The sequence below is a fragment of the Aristolochia californica genome, unplaced genomic scaffold, assembly GCF_029961685.1.
Source record: "Aristolochia californica isolate CCGP_79_NKW_82.1479 unplaced genomic scaffold, dmAriCali1.0.hap1 SCAF_11, whole genome shotgun sequence".
NCBI lineage: Eukaryota > Viridiplantae > Streptophyta > Magnoliopsida > Piperales > Aristolochiaceae > Aristolochia > Aristolochia californica.
In genome coordinates, this window is record NW_027181782.1 from 4,836,849 (window position 1) to 4,863,281 (window position 26,433).

Genomic DNA, 26,433 nt, shown 5'->3' on the forward strand with positions numbered 1-26,433 from the left:
TTAATATACCTTTTGTGATATCTTGTTCTTTTTCTTAAATTAATAAAAAGCCTTCACTATTTCAAAAAAAAAAAAAGAGATGCAAACCCATCCACCTTTGTTCATTCCTTGGGCCACATAGTGGTCTTGTTTTAACCTAGTTAAATGTTGTAGATAGACAAATTATATAGTACATGTTGTTCCTCTTAAGAAACTTACTCTTTAGCTACCATTAACAAGCAAACATCTCCAGGTGGGATTTTTGGGGAACTAAGCAAAATATAAACAGATAGCACAAAATTGTATATGATGACACATTTAACATTATTGGTATTGCTAAATATAGCCATTCCATCATAGTATGGCTTCCATAATTATTTTCATTTTTTTTTTAACAATATCAGACCGTCAACTTTCTAAGTATCATTATCAATTGCCATAGACAAGAGACAATTAAAACATGCATATCCTAAAATTAATTCATCAAGTTGATGATAAAATCGATGACAAAAAATCAACTTCCCATTATTGTACACCTGTTAAAGGTTATTTAGTCACCTAGATAAGCGAAAAATAGCATGTTGTGGGCTAGGTCAAGTGTTGAAGTAAAATACAAGGTCATTACTCATGCAGTAAGTAAAGTGTTATGGCTAAAAAAATTTATGACAAAACTTTAGATTTCTGACAACTAAGCTTATGCAACTCTATTCACATTGCAACCAATCCAGTTTTTCATTAAAGAACCAAACACATTAAAATTAATTTTTTTTTTCAAGAAAAATCGCAAGCAAGTGTCATATCCCGATATTCCAAGAACCAGTTAGCAGATATTTTCACAAAAGTTATTCTTTCAAACTTTCTCTCAATTACATGTATCAAGCTTAGGCTATTTAATGTTTTTGCATTAACTTGAGGGGGAATGTTAAAGTAGTATTGGTGGTTCTAATTAAATGAGTAAGTGACATGAATTGTAATTAAGATAGATTTTATGTTCCTCTTCTTTTTACTCATGTACTAGAGTTTCTACTCTAAAACTATAAATATCAAGGTAAGGGGGAGGGCACAAAATTTGTACTCAATTTTCCTCACTTTCTCCAATCTTCTTTCTTGCATCACTTGCCTAGCCTTCTTTCCTAAACTCCCTTCTTTCCTTTCCTCCTTTCTCCTTCTTCCCCTAAACCCTAGTCATTCTAAGCATAAAACCCTAAAATTTAACAATTTCTTCATAGAAAGACATTAGAGGGAGTGAGAACAACAAAACTTAAACATCAAAGAAATGAGAGCAAATAGAATATTTCAAAGAAATCGAACAAACTTACCAGATTTAGGGATTGTGAACATCTAACCCATTCTGAGATTCTACTTCAAGATCATTTCTTTCAAAATTTAACAATATCAAAATTCTACAAAATCAAAGTCTAACTTGTAACATTCTATTGATATCCATTAGTTCATTTTGCTAGCCACACAGGGAAGAAGCACCATTCAGGGGTAAGAAGTCCTCACTGGGAAGGCTCCTTTTTCCTAAAACACATCAGGTGGCAAAGATATCAAGAAACAAACAAATATATCCAGCCTGCGGTTAATATACACAACCTCTCTCATAAAACTTCAACCTAATTATAAATGTTTACAAGTTTTAAGTCTCATAAAGGGCATCCAACAAGCACAGCTGTTAGAATGCATGGAAATTTTGACCAGAGAAAACTCTAGTCCCATACTCATCCACACGGTGTCAGTTTCTTATTTCCAGCCCCACGAGGATGATCATCTTTCCAATCATCCCATGCTCTTGCCTTTTCGACAGCCTCATCGTCATCATCTCCATTGTCTGCTTGCTTCTGACCATTGTTGTGCCATGATGAATTAGCTTCTTCGATGTATTTGGCAGTCCTCTCTTGCCAGTTATTCATCATCTCCATTTCTCGTAGGCCAGCCTCTTCAATACTCATAGTGGGCAACCTATAGGAGCCACAGATTTAGTGATTGAGAGAGAGAGAGAGAGAGAGAGAGGGAAAGGGAAAGAGAGAATAATATTCAACCAGACCTATGACCAGGTTGGAAGACTTGTGCTGCCATCCTTTCTCTTTCACTAGTTAAACCTCTGTTCACCAGGCTTGCAGGTCCAAACATGATAGGCTGGTGCTTGTGGTCTTGAGCTTCCGAGACTCTGGCCCTCCCCTCAATAACATCTTGAGCAAAAGTAGCGCATGTTATAGGCTGTGCAGGTTTTGTATATTGTGACCGAGCTACAGCACTTTGATGCCAAGCTTCAGCTTTCTCAGTTCTTTCATCAAGGACTGTCTGAGAAAATACCCCTTCTCCTTCCTGTGATTCATATGCAATGTATAAAAGTAGTCACCATAGGTTGATTAATATACATTTCAAAACAAAAGTTGATTGATATTTTCATAGAAGTATCTTACAGGTTTTGTTCATGTCTTTGTATACGACTTTTTATTGATTTTGGTTTTCTATAACTTTTTTATTGAATGTTGATTACACAAGTACACACAACCCCCCACCCACCAAACTGACCATTGAGCCAAAGCCCCAATTAACCTACCCATTGACCCACAGGTAATTGGATAAAAAAAAGGCAATTAAACCCCCATGCTACGTATACATTTCCCAATAAAACAGTTAATTGAATGAGTGCAAACCATTGGAATGAGCAAACGGATCACCCTTGCACCTTAAGATCATTGCCAGATAGAGCCATAGGCATGAGACCAAATATGCAAATTCCCTCATAGGATGCATTTGAGCAGCATTAGCACAGCAATAGATACAATTTTAAAGATGATCATACAGTCTGAGCTGTTTACTACATCAGACAGACATTGACAATTTTCAACCAAGTTTCTTGCTTCGATCTGATAGAATTAGAGAAATCATTAGGCATAGTACAGAAAGGTGGGAATATAAGTAGCTTTCTTATTTATTCAAATGCAGATGAGCACCAATGCTTGCCCCCTTTATTTTCTTTTTTATTCCCCAAACATGTCATCCACATGAGCACATCCACAGTCAGCATGTGACAGCACTACAATTTGTTAGCACAGACTAAGAGATACCTGTAACTGTTTCTCCTTCACAGCTGTAAGCATTTCTTCCTCTTTCTTTAGCATATCCAGAAGATCAAAAGCCTGTGAAAGTATACAGATAAGAGAAGCACATAAGACATTGTGAACAGTCACTAAAGTGCTAACAAAATTGGTAACTTGGCAAAACTGACCTTGCATAAAGCCAATGAAATGGTAATAAGCCAAGCCTGCACAATAAAAGCATTTAACTTCAAAATTAACGTGATTTGCAGACAGAAGACATACATCATTAAGCAGAACAATGGCAAAAGACACTTGCTCTCTAATACTAAATATATACTGGTAAAGGTTTTCCCCCAAAATCTGTATCACAAATCTGATCAAAAGATATGAGAAAAATACAATACTCTTTTGCAAGTATAACTATGAGTCAAACTGACACAGGCCTCAATGACTTGCTGCTTCTAGATACAAGATGTTCAACATTTAATAAACAAGAAATTGACCTCACGCTCTTCTTCGCTATCATCATCCAATGTGTCATCTTCCCCATTCTCAATGGGACTTGAAAAAGCTCCTGCTCTAGTAGACCGGCGTTGCCGCTCCTTTCTTTCTTTAATTTCTTGCAGTTTTGCCTCTGCAAACTTCTGTCGTCTAAATCGAGCAATCTAAAGATGAGGTAACCACAATAATCAGTACCAATTTGTAGTGAAAATGGGAGGTAGCATACATAAAGAGATTAAGGTTTTCAATAATAAATCAGTTACCATAAATAAACTTTGGACACAAAAAATTCATTGAAGAATCTAAAACTGCCATCAGAGAATAATTCCTAAAAAAAAACTTGCCTTTCTAGCCCTTTGAGCAGCAAAAGTAACTGATCCCTGCTGCAAATTAGTGTCTAACTCTTCTTCAGGTACAAGCTCCATTGCCTCACATGTTGAGATGAATTCCTACGAGATATACCTACATTACTCAACAATGATGCTTACACCCAAGAAAAAGAAGAAGAAGAAGACAGAAGACAAGATACTAGACAAGATCCTTGCACTTGAAGATCCATGTAATAGACAAGATAGAAGATATTTACCTTTAGTCGGTCCTCAGAAATTTTTATAGTCTGTATCCTGTCGTCACTTGCAACCTTTTCAGTCAACTCTCCAAGATAAAATGGTATCTGAAGAGAAAAATAAGAGAAGACAAAAGTCAACATAAAATTGAAGGTAGGGCAACCTCTTCTTAATAAGTTGACACAACAAGGTAAAACTTGGAAATATGTATGGAACTGGTTGGACACAATGACACATAAACTAATCTCCCTCCACCTCAAAATCAGCAGTTACCAGCTTTTATGCAGTACCCAGCAACCTTCAAACCAAATACATGCACACAATTGAAATTCAAAAGGAAAAAAAAGAAGAAGCGTTTCCATCACTTAATAAAGTAGAACAAAGATATGCATCACAGAATCATAGAAATGGAAAGACTGAACAAGCTTGAATATGAATAAATAACCTAGCCAGTGTGCAATACGCACATAGGTATCCTTGTACTTGATACCTGTGAGGATGCATTTATCAATGTTTTGTTTAACAAGGAACTAAGTGCCCATGCAATTCATGGCTTGAAAACACTAAAGGATTAATTGTCTCTATATAACAAAGTTCTCCAGAATTCAGTAAAACATGGCTAACCTAACTTGATAGTTAATATGAACATTGTTTTCTATCCAAAAAAAAAAAAAAAAGTATGAACTATGTTTTACTTTTCAGAGATAGCATTTATTGAGTTGTTCTTTTGACAGTTAAGATGAACCTTTTTTTTTTATTTTGAACCCCCTACCCTAGTGAGTTGAACCCAAGACTTGACACTAGACATAAAAACATGTAGACATTCACCAACTTGCCGAAAATGACCTATAAGGAATACTTCTATAGATCCTTAACCCAAATGCCCACACTGATTTTTCATCTTAACTCCTCCAAAAAAAGCCAATTGAAATGTTTGTGAAGAAAATTTATTAAAGCAGCAAATATAAAAGGAAGAGCCACAATAACAACATTGGAAGGTCAAATCCAAACTCCTATTTCATATTGACCACCAAATTTCATCTTAATTTCCACAATGCAATAAATTTGGTAAAACAGAAACTCCAATAACTTCTCTTCAAAAAAAAAAAAAAATCCTCTAATAGTACAAGAAACAACAAAAAAGGGAACCATGAAACTGGAACAAAATAACCAAAAGTTTACATGCAGATTTCACACAGTATTCAAGAAACAACATATTCCAATAACTACAACAAAAAATATCAACCCAAGTACAGGGAAGAACACAACCACAAACCTGATTTTCTTAACTGCAACAAAAAACCTGAATTAACAATACCTCCAACATTTTAAAGTGAAAATTAATTGCTATATCCACAAGTCAAATTAGAACATAAGTAGATACCAGCAGATACTTCAAATTAACAGTGCTAATATCCTCCTTGGTCTCATTGCTGGAAAACAAGCCAAGCTTGCCAACCATTTCATCACATTGTTGCAACAATTGACATCCTCTTTTCAAAACAGCCTGAAAACATTAGAAATATACTTAAAATCATCTCATCAAAACCAAAAAGAAAATAATAAAAAACCATATATCTATAAAATAAATAAGTAATGACACCAAAAGAAAAGCCATAAAGCTTACCTGATCTGCGCCGGAATCTGCCACAAAATGTATTTCACGAGCTTGCTCAAAGAGCGTTGGAAGAGGTGTTTCCTCCATTTTTACTTCTCACAAGAATTTAAAAACCCTAAAGAGCAAGTATGGGAACAAACTTGTAGCTTAAAGTCCAGAAGATCAAGCAGTAGAATTTGAGGATTCTATGAAGGAGTACAACATGAAGAATAACAAAGATTTGGACAGGGCTTGACCCAAAACCAAGGAGGTAGGAAATTTTATAGTCAGAATGAAAATGAAAAGCAGCAACTTTACAATGTAAAACATACAATCAGTCAGGGATGTAGCACAGTAGTAGTTCTAGGAGTGGAAGAGGGAGGGATCCAATAAGATTTTCACAAAACCCAATATCACCCAGAAGAAAACCCAACAATTGAATCCACACCTTGCCCTCCAATCAAACCCATCTCTGCCTTGTTCAGCTAATCTTAACCTTAACATGCCCCTCTGTGACATACCTCTGTACATATCTATAACCAACAAGTGGTAGTCACTCTTATTCAATCCAATATTAGAGCTTTTTTAACAGTTTCAAATATTACCAAAAAACGAAATGAAAATGATACAAAAAAATGGAAAACCAGCAATCTCGTCATCATCTACTTCAAACCATAAGCAGTTTGTACGCATAGGGTAAAAAAAGACTCCAGTCGAATCAGGTAAAGTTATCAGATAAAAAGAGACAATCTGGAAGCAAGTTATCCCAAGCAAAGACCAAGGTCCATTAAACCAAACAAGTCTAATCTATGTTTCCTCTTCTTCTTCTTTTTGTGAATAATAGGCATACTAGCCAATTCATGAATCCGCAGCAATTCACTCCAAAATATAGAAGATTGGCATTTATAAATTTCTCAATACCAGATTAGACAATAGAGCTGAAAAGGAGCTGAAGCGAATACAACAAAGGAGAAAAACCAAAGAGCGTGGATTACAAAAACAAAATGAAGGTGTTACCTGAGAGAGAAGATTGCTGCAATGGTAGGAAGAGACCCTAGAGAGAAGGTGAAGAATAATGGCGATTACTGGAATTTCGGACCTGCAGGGCGCGCTGCTGGAGATGGGCCAGATTTGTCAGTTGAGGAACGATTAACAAAAGAAACTAAAACGAATCTTGAATGGAAACTGCTGGGTTTTACACGAACCCGACCTTTCTTCACGGACACGAGTTTCCGACCTCCCCAGAAAGAGGTTTCCCAATAACTTTCTCCGCACTTTTTCCTGCCAATAGAGAGGACACCCTCTGACTTTCTACTTTTCAAATATGGCATACATTTTGTAAGAGGTTGCCCTTCAGGCTTTAATGTAAATTATAACGCTGAACAATCAAACTCTTCAATGCCCTGATATTCTTATTGTATTTTTAATTAGTTTTTAACTCTTAAGGAACCACTTTCCTTCTTATGTTTACATTTTTAAAAAGTATGCAGGGTTGAATATTAAGCATAGTAATTTAAGTATTCATGGTACACAATCTTAAAATTACATTAAAAATTTTTAATCCTCAAATATGGTATAATAACAACAATCATTCTCATCAACTCCAACTTCCCCAATATTCATAAAAATATAGCTCCTCATTTATAAAAAAATGCATACACCTTCATCATCGATTTGAATTTTTGTATCAGTACGTTTCCACTCTTCTGTATGTTTTCATTATGAATAAGGTTTAGTCACCATAACTTATTCTTGACTGTTTAATCTATATCTTCAAATGATATTTGGATCATATTTCTTTTTTTAATTTCTTACAGTTTTTTCGACTAGAAAGCACAATTTCATATCAATATTATTTCTCAATTAATAAGATATAAATAAATACCTATATTTTATTTAGTCCCCAACCATATATTTTAACAAATTAACTAGGATTATTAAGATTTTCATACCCAAATCTGAAAATGAGATGACCAATGATGACAAGTTACAACTCCAAACCAATTCTAAGGCTTCATATATGTTGTGTTCTACCTCAAGTGAGAATTGAAGGCACTTCAAGGGTAAGTTGTCAAGAATTAGTCTCTTGACCACAACATGAGAAATTTGATATACACATTCTTGGTTCACAAACAACATTATTGTCAATAAATTGAGAAATTTTGGCAAAGGTGTTAGTCTGAAGATCTCCATTGAATTACTTTTGATGATAAAAAAAAAACACTTAAACTACTAATTGAGTGTCTTAAGTAAGTTTGAATAATGCTCAAAATGCACCAAATTAAGATTTGGCAAAAAAAATGTTTGAATAATCAGAGATAGTTCACATCGCAAATAGAAAATGGTTTGAAACAACTCAAGCTAGAAAGCACAATATTTGAATTGCTTAGAGGCAACTACTTGATTGATCAATCACATGTTAAAAGACACCCACGTGTGTATGGGTGGCATGACTAGTAAATAAAGAGAACTTCCATAGAGATGGTATAATATTATAATTATGGAAACTGGTGTTTGTCCTCTTATGTCATTTTTCATTTGAAGTATTAAAACTTAGGATTCCATGTTGTATAATCAAAGTAGAAGAGGATTAAGGGGTGAGAAGAAAAAGAAGGTTTAGGAGGAGGAGAAGAATGACAAAATTGGAGAAGGAAAAAGAGGTTGGAGAATTAGGTTTATGGATGTGTGTCCAAACCCTCTCCCTTAAGCTCTATTTATAAATGAATAAAATTATAATATTATAATTATCCCCTTCACCCTAATAGATTAATGACAAGAAACATACATTAATTAGATCAATGACACCCTAATTACATCTTATCTTCCAACACTCCTCCTCAAACTTGGAGGCAATGGCAGTGATCCCAGCTTAAAACAAATAACATAGATGTAGTAATAAGTTCCTCCATCACAGTGTCCCAATGATAAGTACGACACCGGACACAAACTCTCAAAGGGTAGAAATGGGAGATAAGTCGAAACCTACTTCAAATGATTTCAAACAAATATGATGATAATAATCACTAAAGTGGGTAATGCTTGTCATTCACAAGACGGTCATATAAAACCCAAGGGTACCAATAAAAAGCCTCAAAGAACTTAAAAAGACATATAAGTATATATAAGGGACCAACCAAAGTAACGCTCCAAAAGGGTTTAAGTGAGAGACAAATAAAGGATGGTAGGAAAAAGGCTGCCAAATAATAAAAGGGTAATGCATAATGAGGAAGATAAGATGAAGAAGTCGGAGTCATCAAGTGCTTTATTCTTCAACATATGGACCAATAAACCAATGCCGACAACAATCAACAAATAATGAGCACGCAAGCAACTGAGGATTTCTTCTTCAATAATAATTTCTCAATCAAAGAGACAATAGCAGCTGCGGTAATGAGCCGATGCCCAAATATTGTAGCAACAGATTGTATGAAATAAGAAGCAAAAACTCTCTTAAATATAGTTTGAGTAAACAATAAAAAAATCATTTCTCACAGAAAGTAAGTTGATTAAATAGAGCTCATTTCTATGTTTTTCTCTTCTAGCCTTTGTTGGCCTAGTCATTCGAATGTCTAGGTGAATTATCTATAAAAAAAACTTTCTCCTAGTAATTTAGAAGATGTTTACCCTATCAAATGGTCCTCCTGATAGTGCAACACTTTATTTTCGCTTATGGTTTTTATTACTTTGAACATTTGGGGTGGACGTAAGTAATTTTTCTCTCTCCTCTTTGGTCGAATTGCTCAGCTTTGATCTTGAGTTGTTGTTTAGTCCTTTTGGAATGGTGCATCTGGATAGTCTTGGGTCAGTTGAATAATGTTCTACAAGTTTTTCTTTTGAAACACTTGTTGCTATCTATGCTTACCTAATAATATAATTAGTTGATTAAGTGTTTTTATTATAAAAATTAACGTAATGGAGATCTTGAGACCAACATCTCTGATTGCCACATAAGACAAAATATGTTAATTGATGGACTTGAAAAGCTGCAAAAAATTAACTATTACTAAAAGTGAATCTAATGAAACCAAAATTTAAATGTGGCACTGCTAAAAATTGTTGAAGAGCTAATACGAAAGACTTTTCCGTGAATCTCACAGAAAGAAGTTTTACAAAGGTAAAATTAATATAGCAAAATCCTATAGGAGTCTCATGGAAAGAAGTCTCAAAGTGTTTCAATTTTGAGGTGTTCTAGTTTTTTCATTCTCTTTAAAATTGTTTACTTCAATTACTATAGGAAAATAAATGGGGGTAATGATATAAATTATTTCAGGTTGTATTCCCTTCTTTATTCCTACCCTTTATTCAAGGGTACACTTGTAATTTTTAAAGGATGCAAGGAATCGTAAATAGACAAGGAGAGAGGTTGATAGGGCGATTCTCTTATACCCTAAGTCTCCCTTAACATTTTCTCTATCTCCTTGTGTCCTCTTCATCTTCCTTTCTCTATTTCCTTCCCTCTAACCTTCTCCTCACATTATCCTCTCTTCTTAATTCACACTCAAGGACAAACACTTTAACCATGTAATCATGAGACCCTAGAATCTAACATGGTATTAGAGCAAGGAGTATAGGTTCTTTTTGTTACCACTCAATGTTGTAACGTACTACTGCTACAAGTGCTATAAAGTTGGTTCCTTTTTTCTATTACATGATCCCAAATACGTTATTTATTTGTGCATTTTTTCAAAATTGAAGTCATTTTTTAATATTAATTGAGCCCACATATCGTTTCTCAAATCGTGTTCTACCTCTCCAAGTTGAAAAATGTAAAAATCTATCGATTTGATGGGATCACACACCTTCAGCTATTCCACTTATTATTGTTGTTTATATAGCAAAAACATGTTGTTTCTACTCTTTGATGAGTTTCAAAACCCCTCCTAGTCTACCCTTAATCATCTTTGCTCTTGGAGTTTGAAAATCAAAAGTTTCTTTTTTTTTCAACATTCTATGTACGATTGATCAATCCTTGTCTTATTGATTGATTATATTCTTTTAACCCTCTTTATTGTACTGTGTATGATTAATCAATCATTGTCATAATGATCAATAATATGTTTTAAACCTCCTTAAATACACTATGCATGATAGATCATCCCTTACAAGAACCAACTATTTGTTGAAGAGCAAGTATCAAAAAGTCTTACATTACTCTCATAGTAAGAAGTTTCACAGTGTCAAAATTAATATAGTGGAGTTTTATATAAGTCTCACAGGAGGAGGTCTCACAAAAGAGTCTCAGTTAAAGGTATTTTAGTTATGTTATATTTTATTTATGCTTAATTTTTCTAGGACTTATCTTTTAGTATTTAACTTTGGTTGTAATTGGGATAAAGGTAGTTTAATTGTAATTGGAATTTACTTATTTCCTCTATTATAAATAGAGGCTCACATCAAATTAGGGAAGTTTTTCTCTTTTTCAAAAATTCAATATGGTATCAGAGTGGGTTATGTGAGTTGACTTGGTCAAACCACAAAGATAATGTGATTTTTTTTATCTATCATCTCTTGTAGTTTAGGTTCGGATTCTATTTTTTTTCTTTCATTCTTGTCCTTATATCTGTTGTTTTCTTGGCTTTTGCACCTCCATAATGAAATTTTCATATTAAAACTATATATTTATGAAAATATCTTCTAGTCTACTTTCCAATACAAAAAGAATTTTGGCAATTGGAGTTTCTACAAAGAGAAATCGATATTTGAAGCAGCAAAGGTTAGACTGTAAGGGTGGTTTGAGTAGCAGCTGGAAGCTTCAACTTTCAAGGAGTTTTATTCTATCATGAACGAGACCTTATATAGAAAAATATATATTTGTAAGTTTATTTTGTTACCTATTAAACCAATTCTCAATTTGAGTTGTCTAGAGGGAGATATCACTATGGGAAGAGTCAATGGTCATGCTAGCCAAAGAAGAAAGAGCACTTAATTCGACCAGATTAAATAGTTCAAAATCTATTAGATTCTTTTTTCTCACAAAAAATATATTTTATGAAGAAAATTTATACCTGAATGAAAGATATCGAATTCTAGTTTTAGAAGGAGAAAATTTCATGTCATTCTAATCTATATGAAAAAAAAAATATTCACATTAGAGTTGGCTATGGTCAAACTACAAAATGAAGAAAATCAAGTGGTCATAACAAATTGAAGAATGAAGGCTTTTATGTCAAAACATGTATCAAATTAAAGTTATTTAAGTCTAGTTTGTTTAGAAATAAATATTTTATAATTTTTATCTATATTGTGAGATATATTGATATCATAAATACTAAAGGTCAGTTTTGTTAAAAATATCTCATATATTGATATATTTTTTCTTTTTTCTCTCCTATTATCTCTTCATGCATTGTCTTGAATTGAGTTTCCTTTTCTACTAGAACCCTTGTTTTTAAGCCAAATTTCTCTTCTAATTATAAAGTTTTGGTCAAACTTAATCACTCCATGATGTGCTCATTCAAGGTATGCATGGCTACTATATGGTACATGTAAAACAAGGGTTTGATAGAGAGAAAATTATTATGATGTGCATGCTTGTGAATTTATAAGGCATGCAATTGAACAGACAAATTTTGGACCCCAAAATTTATGTACTCAAAGGAAAAGGAACCAGAATTGAAACACATTGACTTAACTTTGAGAAAAGGGCTTAAAATTTGGATTTTCGCAAGCAATATAATTCTAGCATGACGATTGATTCTTTCGATATTGATATCTCTCTTTGGAAAAATGGGAACGAGAAATGGTTTGTTGGGTTAGAAACTAAACTCACAAAAATTTTTTTTAGAGATATATTTTTAAATATAAACTCTCATTCTTTATAGGATAAAATGCCTAAAAAATTAAGCATTTTGCTACCGCTTGAACATTTGCTGCTACCTTACATTTTCTACCTCAAATATCGATTTATCTTTGCAAAAAACTTCAATTGATAAAATTCTTTTTTCATAAAAGATAGAGTCAAATTCTTTCCCATAAATATATTATTTTTTCTATGGAAAAAATAGGATGAAGGAGTGAACTTCAAGGAACAAATTAGTACTGGAATTGGAAAGCATCAATATGGAAGAAAAAGAAGCATGCAAATCGGAGCAAATAGGGATGATCGATAAAAATAGATCACTTAATCTCTATGGGTTGACTGAATCTCTCATGGAATATACTCTATTATTATGTTGAATTTCTAGAGAATTAAAATAATTCACTGACTTATTATACTAACTGAGTAAAATAAGCCTTTATTTATAATAGAGCAAAAAAAAAAGGATCATGTTATAATTAATTTAGCCATGTCCCAGTTCTAGCCAAAGTCTAACTTCTAAAGATATATCCTAGAATATTAACCAATTGTAACATAAATTGAAGATTAAAATAACTAAAACTCCTTTAAATAGAAACACTTTTGTGATACTTCATCCTATAAGACTCGTATTAGACTCCACCATATTAATTCTCCTTCTTTGAGACTTAGGTCTATGAGAGTCAAATAAGACTCTTCCACAATTACTCTCAGAAAATTTTCATGTGATGTTTGCTAATTAAAAGTCAATTAATAATACTTATTATTAGTATTTAGCTTTTGGTATTAGCATTATTCGTGAGCATAGTAAAAACATTTTCTGAATTAATGTGGATTAGAACAATCACAATTTACTCTTGGTTCTTTAATTTTTACTACTTAAAAGAGCTTGTTTACAATGAAATTGTTTTCTAAAATCCATATTCAAATCCAATTTTTAGTTTATAGTTTCCATGTAGAATTATATTTCATATTACATTTCAGTACTTAGACTCTTTTAAATGTCTTCTAATTTGAGATGTAGAGGTAGGCACCAACCAGAGTAGCCAAGTTATTTTTAAATTGGCCGTCAGAGTTGCCGTAGATGGAATAACCTGCTGCTAAACCCTTATTTTGTTGGGCATGCTGAAACCAACCTGTTGATTCACTCGACGTACGTTGTCTGATGGTGGCTCTTAAGCTGTTGGGATCCATTCCTTGTCTACAAGAGGAAGAAGCATGGGTGGGTCGAGCTTTCAGTTTCCCCTATAAATGCAACGCACCCTTCAAATCCTCTCCAAGACGAGTGAAACGTAGCAAAAACCCAATACAAATTAAAGATGGGAAAAGCTCAACAATTACTTGCTATGGTGTCCATGCTACTGCTGGCAACGACTCTCAATCTTGTGAGCTGCTACTCTTCCTCTTCCCTCGGCAGTTGCAGCCCTAGTGGGTATTTGAAAGGCAAGACCGGAAAGTGTAACACAGAGCATGATTCCGACTGCTGCAAGGCCGGTAAGTTGTACCCGCAGTATCGTTGTTCTCCTCCCATAACCGGCAACACCCGTGCAACCATGACAATTAACAGCTTTGCGAAAGGCGGTGATGGCGGAGGTCCATCTGAGTGCGATAACAAGTACCATAGCGATGAGGAGTACGTGGTGGCGTTGTCGACTGGATGGTACAACCATGGAAGTCGTTGCCTCAAAAAGATCAGGATCAATGCGAATGGGAAATCTGTTTTGGCGAAGGTTGTCGATGAATGTGATTCGGTCTATGGTTGTGATTCTGATCATGACTTCCAACCCCCATGCCCCAACAACATTGTCGATGCTTCTCCTGCTGTCTGGAAAGCGCTTGGCATCCCCAACTCCGAGGTCGGAGATTATGATATTAACTGGTCAGATGCGTAAAGATTGTCTTCTTAATGTTGGCATCTCTACTTGATATATAGATCAAAGTAACGAGTTTGTATACTATATATGTATGTGAAACAAATAATGAGTTCTTCTTTTCTTTCTGTTTGGTACGTAATAGAGTTCATTTTTAAACACATGGACAAATTCACCGAAAAAACCTGGGGAAAACCCGTGGACAAATTCGATGGGAGCGGGATTCGAATTCGGGACCAACCTGCTCTGATATCATGTTGAAACCAATGCGCTAAAAGGCTCAAACCTGTTAGGAAAGCAACCCCACGGATCTTATACAAGGACTGGCCCGGTCGATACAAAAAAATATTCCAACAGCAGTTGCTCTCTCCAGTGATACTGCTCGGTGATCATGTTCTGACTGTGGAGTTACTATACCGAGTTTATTCATCTCATTTATCTAGCTATCGAGCGAGTCCAGTTAATTCCAATTGATTTATTTTCTGAAGATTGCCGAGCTGGTTTCTCCTTTTCTTTTGTAATTGATCTGCAGTACTGCGGCTGGAACAGCTGATCCTCCCTGGTTCCTTTCTTCTTAGGGAATTTCACTTAAATACCCATTTAAAATAAAATATTTTTAAAAATACCGACGTCATCAAAATATTTCTAAAACTACCCAACTTTGACCGGTCAAAGCCTATGTGTGCAGTCAAAAGCGACACATAAGCTTTGACTGCTTATGTGTCACCACATCATCTGTGCAGTAAACATAGATCAACACGTCGTCTGCCACGTCATTATTTTACCATGTCATCTGCCACGTAAGTTGACACGTCATTAAATAAAAATTAAATATTTTTTAAAAAATAAAAAAATCAGATAAATTTTTTATTACCTAATATCTATTTATCTTTGGGAAAAGTAATAAATGTTAGGTCTCGAAGCCTAAAAATTATTTTAGAGTTTAAAAATACAATTTATTTGTATAATTTTTATCATATTATTTAAAAAATAATAGATTATTAAAAATATATATTAGTTAATTAAAAATCTTACAACACCTTTTATTATCAATTAAAAATATTTATTAACTAAAAAAATATAAAAATTTTACTTGAGTTTAAAAAATAAATGTACCGGTACACTTTTTATTACCTTATATTTAAAATAATAAGTTATAAAAAATCTTACTCTTACCATTTTAACACCTTTTTATTATCGATTTAAAATTTATTTTAATAAAAAATTTTGAAAATTTTAGTTTTGAGTTTAAAAATCAAATTTATCAATACGTTTTTTTTTCAAATTTATTATTACCTTATATTTAAAATAATTAAAAATAAAATAAATATATTATTAATTAAAAAAATTTACTCTTACTAATTTAACATATTTTATTATCTATTTAAAATATTTTTTAATTTTTTAATTTTTTAATTTTTTAATTGAGAGGGGGGGGTCGAGGGCGAAGTCTGAGGCCGAGCAGTGGGGAGCGGCAGCAGCAGGCACTACGAGAGGGGAGAGGAGAGGGGGGAGAAGAGAGGAGAGGAGAGGGGAGAGGGGGGGAAGAGGAGAGGAGAGGAGGCCGAGGCTGAGTGACGGCAGTGAGAGGAGGCCGAGGCCGAGCGGCGATGAGAGGGCGAGAGGAGAGGAGGTCGAGGCCAAGAGACGACAGCGAGAGGAGAGATGGCAAGGCCAGAGGAGGCCGAGGCAAAGCGGTGGCGAGCGGGCGAGAGGAGAGGGGGTGAGAGGAGAGGAGAGGGGGCGAGAGGAGAGGAGAGGAGGCCGAGCGGCGGCGGCGGCGGCGAGAGGAGAGGGGAGGCCGAGCGGCGGCGGCGAGAGGGCGAGAGGAGAGGAGAGGAGAACGATGAGAGGGGACACATAAGGTATTTAAAATAATTTATTTTGAAAAACAATGTGGTGGAATACAGTGAGGATTATTTAATTTTTATTTAATGATGTGTCAGCTTACGTGGCAGATGACATGGTAAAATAATTATGTGTCAGACGACGTGTCGATCTATGTTTACTGCACAGATGATGTGGCGACACATAAGCAGTCAAAGCTTATGTGTCACTTTTGACTGCACACATAGGCATTTGACCGGTCAAAGTTGGGTAGTTTTAGAAATATTTTGATGACATCGGTATTTTTAAAACTATTTTATTTTAAATGGGTATTTAAGTGAAATTCCCTTCTTCTTATTGCCAAAACCAGACACCGTAAGTAGACGATTGCTTCAACCTGCACTGCCGTCTTCCAAGCCAATTACTAGCTCTACTTTTAGAAGATCTTTCCCTGTTGTTGCATTGCTGTCTAGTTTTTGCCAATCCCAGCAACTCGATCTTTATTTCTGGAACATTACTGGTTCATCGCTATTTTTCTGTTGACGGGAGTTTATCATGGTTCAGAAAGTTTCCTTCACTCACTGTTGCTTCTCCTGGATCTTACCACTATCTTCTGAGCAGTAATCAGTCGCTGCTGGTTTCGGAAATTTGTCTCCGCTGTCTCTTTGCTGGTTCCACTATCCATCGATTATTATTGCCGATTGATTACTGGAAGCACTTAACAGCCATTGTGCCAGATTTGTTTTTGTTTCTGGAGGGCGAAGACTACTGCTATTTCTGAATTAATTAAACTACTGCCAAGTTAGGTGGTTGTTTTAATTTAATTTGCGGAGTTAACCCAACGAACCAGTAACATATTGTTCTCCGTGACTTGGACCAGCGATCAGCTTGATTTAACTCAGGTCACCTCGGACCGAGACAACATGGACCCGAGTCAGTATGACTTGGTCCACTTACTCTCTACCTCTGGTATACTGCTCCGGGTCCCGAGTTCTATACCGATTCCTCCCACGACTCGACTATATTTGTTTGATATCTGACTCAACTCGACCTAGTTGTTTGCCTCAGTTTGACTTGATCCTATTTATTACATGGGGCACAACTTCCTTATTTAATGGGGGATTCACTGCGGATTATTTCATGAGTCTTTATTACTCTTAAGGATTTCCATTATTCGGTACGTGTTATTTGGGCATTGGTCTATTTTTACTGCTGTTATTGAGACTTTATTACTAAAGAAGAACTCCTCAAATGTTTGCCTTGGATTCATTATTTGATGAATGTTGTCAACATTGGTTCATTGGTTCATATGATGGAGATTGCATTACTTAGGAAAATAAAGCACATGGTGACCCCAACATCTTATCGTCCTTTGATTCCCATTACCATCTTATTATTTGGCAGTCTTTTTCCTACCATTCTTTATTTAACTCTCACTTACCCCTTTGGCCAATCCCTTTTGGATTGTTGCTTTGGTTGATCTTTTGTATATATATGGGTGTTTTGAAGTCCTTTGAGACTTTTTATTGGTACCCTTGGGTCATTTATCGCTATTTTGTAAATGATAGACATTACCCATTTTAGTGATTATTATCACTATATTTATTTAAAATCATTTGATGTTGGTTTTAACTTATTACCCATTTCTACCCTTTGAGATAGACGTAGAGCACTGCAAATAATAAATAGCATCCTATTGTCTTGGCATATTGTTCGTCTTTGTAATTGAGCGCAAGCAGGAGAAAGAGTTGGAAACCCCTTGATATGATACAAAACTCCAAACTGCCATAGAGGTAGACGTAGACCAAGATTAGAAAACTCAAATGGAAACTCCTAGAGAGATTCTAATTGCTTCGGGTTACAATTTCGAATTTTGATAATTTTTAACCTAGAGTCTTGAAAGAGGATGCCTGAAACTGCAACTTGAAAACACCTGTGTACCAAGGAAATTCCCAATTTCTTTCACTTCTTCATTCATGTATAGCTTCTCTGCCTCCTCTTTGTCCAGTTCTATTGATTATTTTTAGTTGAGCTGCACTTTTCCATTAACGTTTGGAATAGATGAGACATAGTGGGAGCTGGTAAAACTTACAAAAAAATATATCACAATGCCCCATTTTTCAGATCCAGTGGAATACCCAATATTTTCAATTTGCTTTTGATTTAGGTTTATAGAAAGCATAGAGGTTCCCAATCTCTTTCACTGCCTCGTTCAAGTGCATATAGCTTCTCTTCCTCCTTGTTATCCACCCCTATAAGGATTAACGTAGCTTTGATTATTGATTGTTGGTAGGCAAGTGTCAAGTGACACTCCCAGTGTCTTTGTCTTGACGACTAGTTTTCATCTACCTATTTACTTATTATCTAGCAAAACTGTTGTGGACTCGATAGCAGGATGGGTCACCCAGAGGCAGACATGGTGAGTTGACTCAGACATAAGATGTAGGGGAATTAGGGGCCAAAAAGGGACTTGGGCGTAATTATAATTTAAATTAATTTCAGTCACGCATAGGGAAGCAGTAGGGCAACATTGTAATAATTTGAATTTTTGGACTTAACTTAAGATCCGCGGAATGAATGAAAGAAAAAAGGAAATTAATCGGGATCTGAGTTCTCCCTTTCGAACTAGGGTTGGCGTTCCCCTGGAACCCCCGGTGACGGCTCTCGGCGACGAGCCCTAATCTCTCTTCCGGCATCCTCTGGCTACGTTTTTCTTCCGTAATCACTTTCGACTTTCCGTAAACCCTTCCCGGCCTTCATCTCCCTCAAACCGACACCATAGGTCGTCCCGAGAGGTCTCGGCGGCCAGATTCGACTCAGAAACGGCAAGGTGATCCCTCCCTCCGTCGTGTAACTCGTTCTATGGCCTGGGAACACAACAGCTTGGTATCAGAGCAGGCCAAAATGGGAGAACCGTCGAATAGCAAAAATTGGGTATCTACCGTCAGAGGCATGATTCAAGCGAGCCAGGACAAAACCGAGGGACGTCTGGCAATTTTGATGGACAGCAGAGGGTCTCAGGTAAATGCTTAAATCCAACAGATTTCTGAAAAACTCGATGAGTTATTGGGGGTAAGAAACCCTACTCCTCGTGAAGAAAGGAGGAGCCCTGCTGCAAGGCAGGGAGACCACTGTATGGGTCGAAGTGATCACACAGAAAATGGTGTTAACTCGGGTTCTGGGGGTGGGACCATCCCTAGGTACACTAAGTTGGATTTTCCTATGTTCAAGGGATCTGAGGACCCTTAATTTGGTTGTATAGATGTGAGAAATTTTTCTCCCATCAAAGAACGACGGCAACTGAGAAGGTTCGAATAGCCACATTCCATATGCTCGATGAAGCCCAGCTATGGGGCCACCAACTCGAAATGGAAAATCTGAACATCGACTGGGAGGAATTTAAGGAATCATGCACGATTCGATTTGGACCGCCTGCTCAGAGTAATCCATTAGGGGACCTAGTCCTGTTGCGTCAGACCGGCACAGTAGAGCAGTATCAGAAGGCATTTCAGGAAAAATTGGCCAGAGCCAGTAAGATAGTCCGGGTGGACCAACAGGTGGGGTTATTTACTGCTGATTTATCATAATCACTAAGGTTGGAGGTTGAGCTCCTCGCTCCCTCTAATTTAGCCCGAGCAATGAACTTAGCCCGCACTCTAGAGGCCAAACAGAAAATTCAGAATCGTAGACCTTGGCCAAACAACAGGTTGGGCCCTAGCAGCACATGGCGATCCAGTACCACTGCAGGCTCTTCTCCAGTGCCTAAGGGTTCTCAGCCTACACCGGGATTTATTAAAAAATTGTCCAGAGTAGAAATGGAAGACCGCAGATCACGGGGGTTGTGTTATAACTGTGATGAGAAGTATACCTTTGGGCATCAATGCCAGAAACTATTCTGGTTGGAAGGGGACGATAATGAGGAGGAAGAGCCCATTGCCACAGAGCAGGTAGAGGAAGAACCGAAACCTGAAATTTCACTGCACGCAATAACAGGCCAATCTACTAAAACTATGTAGTTGTGCGTCATCATCAATGATCAGCCTCTCCTCAATTTGGTTGATTCCGGGAGCACCCATAACTTCATTAGCAGCAGTGCAGCCCAGCAATTACAATTGCACGTGCAACCTCACCCTGTGGCCTCCTTGTCAGTGGCCAATGGGGAGAAACTTCCGAGTTATGGAATCGGCAAGGTCGTATTATTCTCTGTGGAAGGTACTCAGTTTGAAGCAGAATTTCTAATTATTCCATTAGTTGGCTTTGATATGGTTCTTGGCATTAAGTGGTTGCAAACCTTGGGACCAATCTGGTGGGACTTCACCGCATTAACTATGATGTTTGAGTGGGCAAACAAACAATTACAGTTACAGGGGCTCAAAGCAGATTTTCACCCGCAATTGCATCTACTCCAGAAACAGCCCCCCTGGACAGCGTCATTGGAAGATTTACTAGAGGACTATTCTGATGTTTTCCAAGAATCTACGGGACTTCCTCCACTACGAAGATGTGACCACAGGATTTGTTTGAAGGCAGGCTCTGAGGTGGTAGTAGTGAGGCCCTATCGCTACCCTCATTCACAGAAAGATGAAATTGAGCGACAATGTAAGCTTATGCTAGAACAGGGAATCATCAGGAGGAGTATGTCTCCTTTTTCATCCCCAGTCCTCCTGGTCAAGAAACATGATCAGACTTGGAGATTTTGCGTGGATTACAGAGAACTCAATTCCAAAATGGTCAAGGACAAATTCCCTATTCCGGTGGTTGATGAATTATTTGGGGCCCAATTTTTTACAAAGTTAGATTTGCGCTCGGGGTATCATCAAGTTCGTATGTTTCGTCCAGATATTTAGAAAACAGCCTTCCGTACTCATCACGGGCACTTCGAGTTTCTTGTCATGCCATTCGGCCTATCTAACGCCCCCTCCACATTCCAGGCATTGATGAACGAGGTATTTACTGATTATCTCCGAAAATTTGTTCATGTATTTTTTTATGACATTCTCATATTCAGCAAGTCCTGACCAGAACATTTGCAACACCTCCAAAAGGTTTTTCAACTTATTCGAGCTCACCGTCTTTATTTGAAGAAAACAAAGTGTACCTTTGGGAGCCAACAGGTTACTTATTTGGGGCACCTTATTACACCAGCCGGGGTTACAGTGGACCCAGACAAAATTGCAGCTGTTACCCAGTGGCCAGTACCGAGCACCATTTCAGCTTTGCGGGGTTTTCTGGGCTTAGCGGGCTATTATCACAAATTCATTCAGGACTGTGCAGCCCTCGCCGCACCGTTGACCAATCTGTTGCGTAGAAACTCCTTCCAGTGGAATGATGAGACCACCACTGCCTTTCAGAATCTGAAAACAACACTGGCGACTGCCCCGGTATTACGGCCACCCGATTTTGGGGAAATGTTTATAGTGGAATGTGATGCCTCAGGTGGCGGCATAGGAGCGGTTCTGCTACAAGCCAACCACCCTATCGCCTACTTCAGCCGACAGCTTCCGCTACACCAACATAAACTGGCCGCCTATGAAAGAGAATTGATTGGTCTAGCCAAGGTGGTTCGCCCTTATTTATGGGGGAGATATTTTACCATCCGCACTGACCATTATAGTTTGAAATATCTATTAGATCAGCATATTTCTACATCCCCGCAGTAGTTATGGATCAGTAAGTTACTGGGGTTCGACTTCACTGTGGAACATCAAGCGGGCCGATTGAATACAGTTGCTGATGCTCTCTCACGTAGATCTGATTCTTCAGCTCAATTGCATGCCATTAGTCAGCCCACTCCTACGTTGCTGGAAACTATCAAGACCGAGCATAGTTCGGTTTCCGAGTTGCAAGAATTAAGCCAAAAAATTATGGCAGGCCACATGCCCTCTGCATGGCGCGTTCATGACGATGTTATTACTTACCGGCACCACATTTACTTGGGCCCAGACTCTCCTCTCATTGTTGTCGTGCTCTCAGCTTATCATAACAGTTATCATGAGGGTATCCAGAAGACTCTCTTCCGCCTCAGGAAGGATTTCTATTAGGTTAGTATGAAGTCATCTGTTACTGCATATGTCACTGCGTGCACAGTCTGCCAGCGCAACAAGGCCGAGCATTTGAGCCCCACAGGGGTCCTCCAACCCCTCCAGCTTCTCACTCAGGTTTAGTCCGATATCTCAATGGATTTTATTGAAGGTCTTCCGAAGTCATATGGCAAGTCTGTTCTTCTGGTGGTAGTGGACATATTCTCTAAGTATGGGCACTTCCTTCCATTGGAACACCCCTACACCACAGCTTTCGTAGCAAAAACATTTTTTACTCACATCGTGCGGCTCCATGGCATTCCCGAGTCCATTGTCAGTGACAGGAACGTCATTTTCACTAGCCAATTTTGGCGTGATTTATCCCACCTATGCGGCACCAAGTTGAATTTTTCCTCAGCCTATCACCCTCAGTCCGATAGCCAGACAAAGGTTCTCAACCGCACCATTGAAATGTACCTCCGATGTTTAGTGGGCGATCGTCCACATCAGTGGGTGGAGTGCATTCCTTGGGCAGAATATGCTTACAATACCTCATTCCACACGACTTTATCGGAGACTCCGTTTCGGGTTGTATACGGCAGGGACCCCCCTCAGCTCCTTTCATATGTTCCAGAGTCCACTAGAGTGGACGCAGTTGACGCTGCTCTTATAGCGAGGGATCAGTTCCTCGTGGTTATTCACCTTCGTCTGTGGCAGGCCCAGGTCAAAATGAAGGAGTATTATGATCAAGGCCACCGAGATGTTCAATACCCCGTTGGTGACTTGGTTTGGTTGCGACTTCAACATTACAGGCAGTCATCCATGGCAGGCGACAGGCACAAGTTATCACCCAAATATTTTGGGCCATTCGCCATCTCTCAGCGGGTGGGTGAGGTAGCCTACAAACTCAACCTCCCCCCAGAAGCGCAGATCCATGACGTTTTCCATGTGTCCTTTCTCAAGCCCGTCAAGGGCAGTGATCATCCACGCACTCCATCTCTACCACCCATGGAAGAAGGTCAGTTATCCCTCATGCCGCACCACATTTTAAATGCTCGTCAGAATGCCCACCGCAGGGAGGTGTTAGATCAGTGGACCCACTCCGACGCCAGCAACGCTACTTGGGAGGATGTTGATGTTTTCCAGCGGGCTTACCCCACGTTCGAGATTGCGGACAACCTCGTTTTTAAGGGGGGGAGTGATGTTGTGGACTCGATAGTAGGACGGGTCACCCAAAGGCGATGCGGTGAGTTGACTCAGACATAAGATGCAGGGGAATTAGGGGCCAAAAAGGGACTTGGGCATAATTATAATTTAAATTAATTTCAGTCACGCATAGGGAAGACGTAGAGCAACATTGTAATAATTTAAATTTTTGGACTTAACTTAAGGTCTGTGGAACGAATGAAAGAAAAAAGGAAATTAATCGGGATCTGAGTTCTCCCTTTCAAACCAGGAAATTAATCGGGTTGGCGTTCCCTTGGAACCCCCGGTGACGGCTCCCAACGACGAGCCCTAATCTCTCTTCAGGCATCCTCTGGCTGTGTTTTTCTTCCGTAATCACTTTCGACTTTCAGTAAACCCTTCCCGGCCTTCATCTCCCTCAAACCGACACCATAGGTCGTCCTGAGAGGTCTCGGCGACCAGATTTGACTCAGAAACGACAAGGTGATCCCTCCCTCCGTCGTGTAACTCGTTCTATGGCCCGGGAACACAACAAAAACCTTCTCCTAATGTGGAGGAAGGTTTTCCTTGTTGTTCAATACTAATTGTCTGAGGACCATATGTGTGCAGCAAAACTAGTCACCAAGCAAAAGTCAGAAATGGATGTCTATGTTGGATTTAGGATCTCATGATGAAGGAAGTGAAGTACTTAGTCAAAGGTAGATGATAGGCCGACTAGTCCCCAAGCAAAAGCCAGAAATGGATATCTATGTCAAACTTAAGATCCCATGATGAAGGAAGTGAAGTACTCAGTCAAAGGTAGATGATAGGACAAAAGGAAGAAAGAAGAGAAGGAGAAGAGAGAAACAAGAAGAGAAAAAGTGTGTGAGAGAGAGAGGTCGACGGCTAGAGAGTTTGAGAAGGGGGGAAAGAAGGATTAGGGTTTTAGTCGCGACCCTAGTCCTCCCCCTCACATGTATTTATAATAATTGATATATCAAGAATTATATCAATACCATTTACCCAAAGAAGGGAGGAAAATGGAAAAAAATAAAGGATCGTTTACATTATTGCTATTATATAAGTTGTTTCTTCTAACGCTCGCCCTCAAGTTGGGGGATATAAAACATCGTAGATACTTTGTTTGCCGCATATAATGGCTTGGATCTTGGATGTGACTAACTTAGTAAGTATGTCTGCCACCTATCCTTGAGATGAAACATGTCTAAGATATAAAATACCGGCTTGAAATTTCTCCCGTATAAAGTGACAATCTACCTCAATATGTTTTTTATTTTTCTCGTGGAAGACCGGATATGAAGCAATATTAATGGTTGCCTAGTTGTCACAATATAATTCCATAGGGGTTTCTTTGTAGAACTCTAATTCAGTAAGAAAGGATCTGATCCATAGAAGATCACTCATTGCATGGGCCATAGCTCTAAGATATCATGAATCGTCCATCCAATTCATGATGTTTTAGTTTCTTTGTTTTTAGTTTGTTTTTGCCTTGTTTTCTATTATGCCTTCATCTATATTGAAGAAAGAGAAATATCTAGTCATCCCATTCTTTTATTTCCTTCAAAACTCCTAGATTTTGTACATTGTCTTCCTTCCCTCATCGAGGGCCCATTCCGAGTGTGTCTGCAATGAAAACCATTGCCTTCTCTTATCGAAATTGAGCTCTGCTCCAACCTCCAAGAACTCCAAACGCCAAAGGTTTATCAAAACTAGTTGTTGGTCTTCTATGCGCTCCTTCTTCTACCTCTTCATCTTTGCTTCACTTAATGATACATTCATTTACGTTACTGATTTATCTGGATGTCACACGACGCTGCATGTTAGTGGTGGGGGAGTGAAAGCTAAAGCAGACAAGGATGAGTCTTCACCATTTGGTGCCTTGCTTGCCGCACAAGACGTTATACACGTTGCAAGGATCTTGGAACTGATGCTCTGCATATCAAGCTTACAAGTTTTGCCGTTGAGGGATAAAGTATTACAGACCCATATCCAATCTTATTTATGGTCTCCCCAGTCTTATTTAATGCCCAAGAAGGGAAGACGAAGACCCCTTGGCCTCCTCTTTTTGTTTTTTTGTGAGAAATTCTAGCAGAAATATAAGAGAGGAGTCCTCCCTCTCTAATTACTTAATTTATTTATTTATTTATACATTGGACAGGAGGCAGTAGCAGTAATTAAATTCGTGTCCATGTATTCCAGATGCCTTGTAAAGCGAACAGCAACACTTTAAAAGTATCTGCTGCTAAACCCTTGTTTTGTCTGGGCATGCTGAAACCAACCTGTTGATGTCCTTTTATTCACTCGACGTACGTTGTCTGATGGGGGCTCTTAAGCTGTTGGAATCCATTTTTTGTCTACAAGAGGAAGAAGCGTGGGTGGGTCGAGCTTTCAGTTTCCTCTATAAATGCAACGCAGCCTCCAAACCCTCTCCAAGAAGAGTGAAAGGTAGCGGAAAGCCATACAAATTAAAGATGGGAAAAGCTCAACAATTACTTGCTCTGGTGTCCATGCTATTGCTGGCAACGACTCTGAATCTTGTGAGCTGCTACTCTTCCTCCTCCCTAGGCAGTTGCAGTCCTAGTGGGTATTTGAAAGGCAAGACCGGAAAGTGTAACACAGAGCATGATTCCGACTGCTGCAAGGCCGGTAAGTTGTACCCACAGTATCGTTGTTCTCCTCCCATAACCGGCAACACCCGTGCAACCATGACAATTAACAGCTTTGCGAAAGGCGGTGATGGCGGAGGTCCGTCTGAGTGCGATAACAAGTACCATAGCGATGAGGAGTTCGTGGTGGCGTTGTCGACTGGATGGTACAACCATGGAAGTCGTTGCCTCCAAAAGATCAGGATCAATGCGAATGGGAAATCTGTTTTGGCTAAGGTTGTCGATGAATGTGATTCGGTCTATGGTTGTGATTCTGATCATGACTTCCAGCCCCCATGCCCCAACAACATTGTCGATGCTTCTCCTGCTGTCTGGAAGGCTCTTGGCATCAACTCCGACATAGGAGATTATGATATTAGCTGGTCAAATGCGTAA

General features: G+C 38.1%; 2 protein-coding genes across 3 annotated transcripts; one reads left to right on the forward strand and one right to left on the reverse strand.

Annotated features, from left to right (window-relative positions):
• Nucleotides 1-1,527: 1,527 nt before the first annotated feature.
• LOC137943903 (PP2A regulatory subunit TAP46-like) lies at nt 1,528-6,989 on the reverse strand. Of its 2 annotated transcripts, none has more exons than XM_068789335.1 (11): nt 6,904-6,989; nt 6,711-6,807; nt 5,724-5,829; nt 5,481-5,603; nt 4,117-4,203; nt 3,875-3,979; nt 3,533-3,694; nt 3,218-3,253; nt 3,057-3,128; nt 2,027-2,307; nt 1,528-1,941 (listed from the first exon to the last, which is right to left on the reverse strand). In XM_068789335.1, exons 3-11 carry the CDS (start codon nt 5,799-5,801, stop codon nt 1,701-1,703), a joined length of 1,185 nt encoding a protein of 394 aa, XP_068645436.1. In that variant the 5' UTR covers nt 5,802-5,829; nt 6,711-6,807; nt 6,904-6,989; the 3' UTR covers nt 1,528-1,700. The 2 variants fall into 2 exon arrangements, with proteins under 2 accessions (XP_068645436.1, XP_068645437.1); XM_068789336.1 differs by having other exon boundaries at nt 6,711-6,804; nt 6,904-6,986.
• Nucleotides 6,732-26,433, forward strand: LOC137943515 (uncharacterized). The gene is made up of 4 exons (XM_068789012.1): nt 6,732-6,826; nt 11,968-12,020; nt 13,873-14,377; nt 25,962-26,433. Exons 1-4 carry the CDS (start codon nt 6,732-6,734, stop codon nt 26,431-26,433), a joined length of 1,125 nt encoding a protein of 374 aa, XP_068645113.1.

Excerpts from the sequence above, each read along its gene's own strand:
- LOC137943515 (XM_068789012.1), top strand. The coding sequence starts at position 6,732 with ATGGTAGGAAGAGACCCTAGAGAGAAGGTGAAGAATAATGGCGATTAC. Across the intron at positions 6,827-11,967 it reads GCTGGAGATGGGCCAGATTT|GTCAGTTTTGTTAAAAATAT; the intron begins GTCAGTTGAGGA and ends TAAATACTAAAG. Across the intron at positions 12,021-13,872 it reads ATATTTTTTCTTTTTTCTCT|TTGTGAGCTGCTACTCTTCC; the intron begins CCTATTATCTCT and ends CGACTCTCAATC.
- LOC137943903 (XM_068789335.1), bottom strand. The coding sequence starts at position 5,801 with ATGGAGGAAACACCTCTTCCAACGCTCTTTGAGCAAGCTCGTGAAATA. Across the intron at positions 5,604-5,723 it reads CAGATTCCGGCGCAGATCAG|GCTGTTTTGAAAAGAGGATG; the intron begins GTAAGCTTTATG and ends TAATGTTTTCAG. Across the intron at positions 3,980-4,116 it reads TTTCTGAGGACCGACTAAAG|GAATTCATCTCAACATGTGA; the intron begins GTAAATATCTTC and ends TATATCTCGTAG.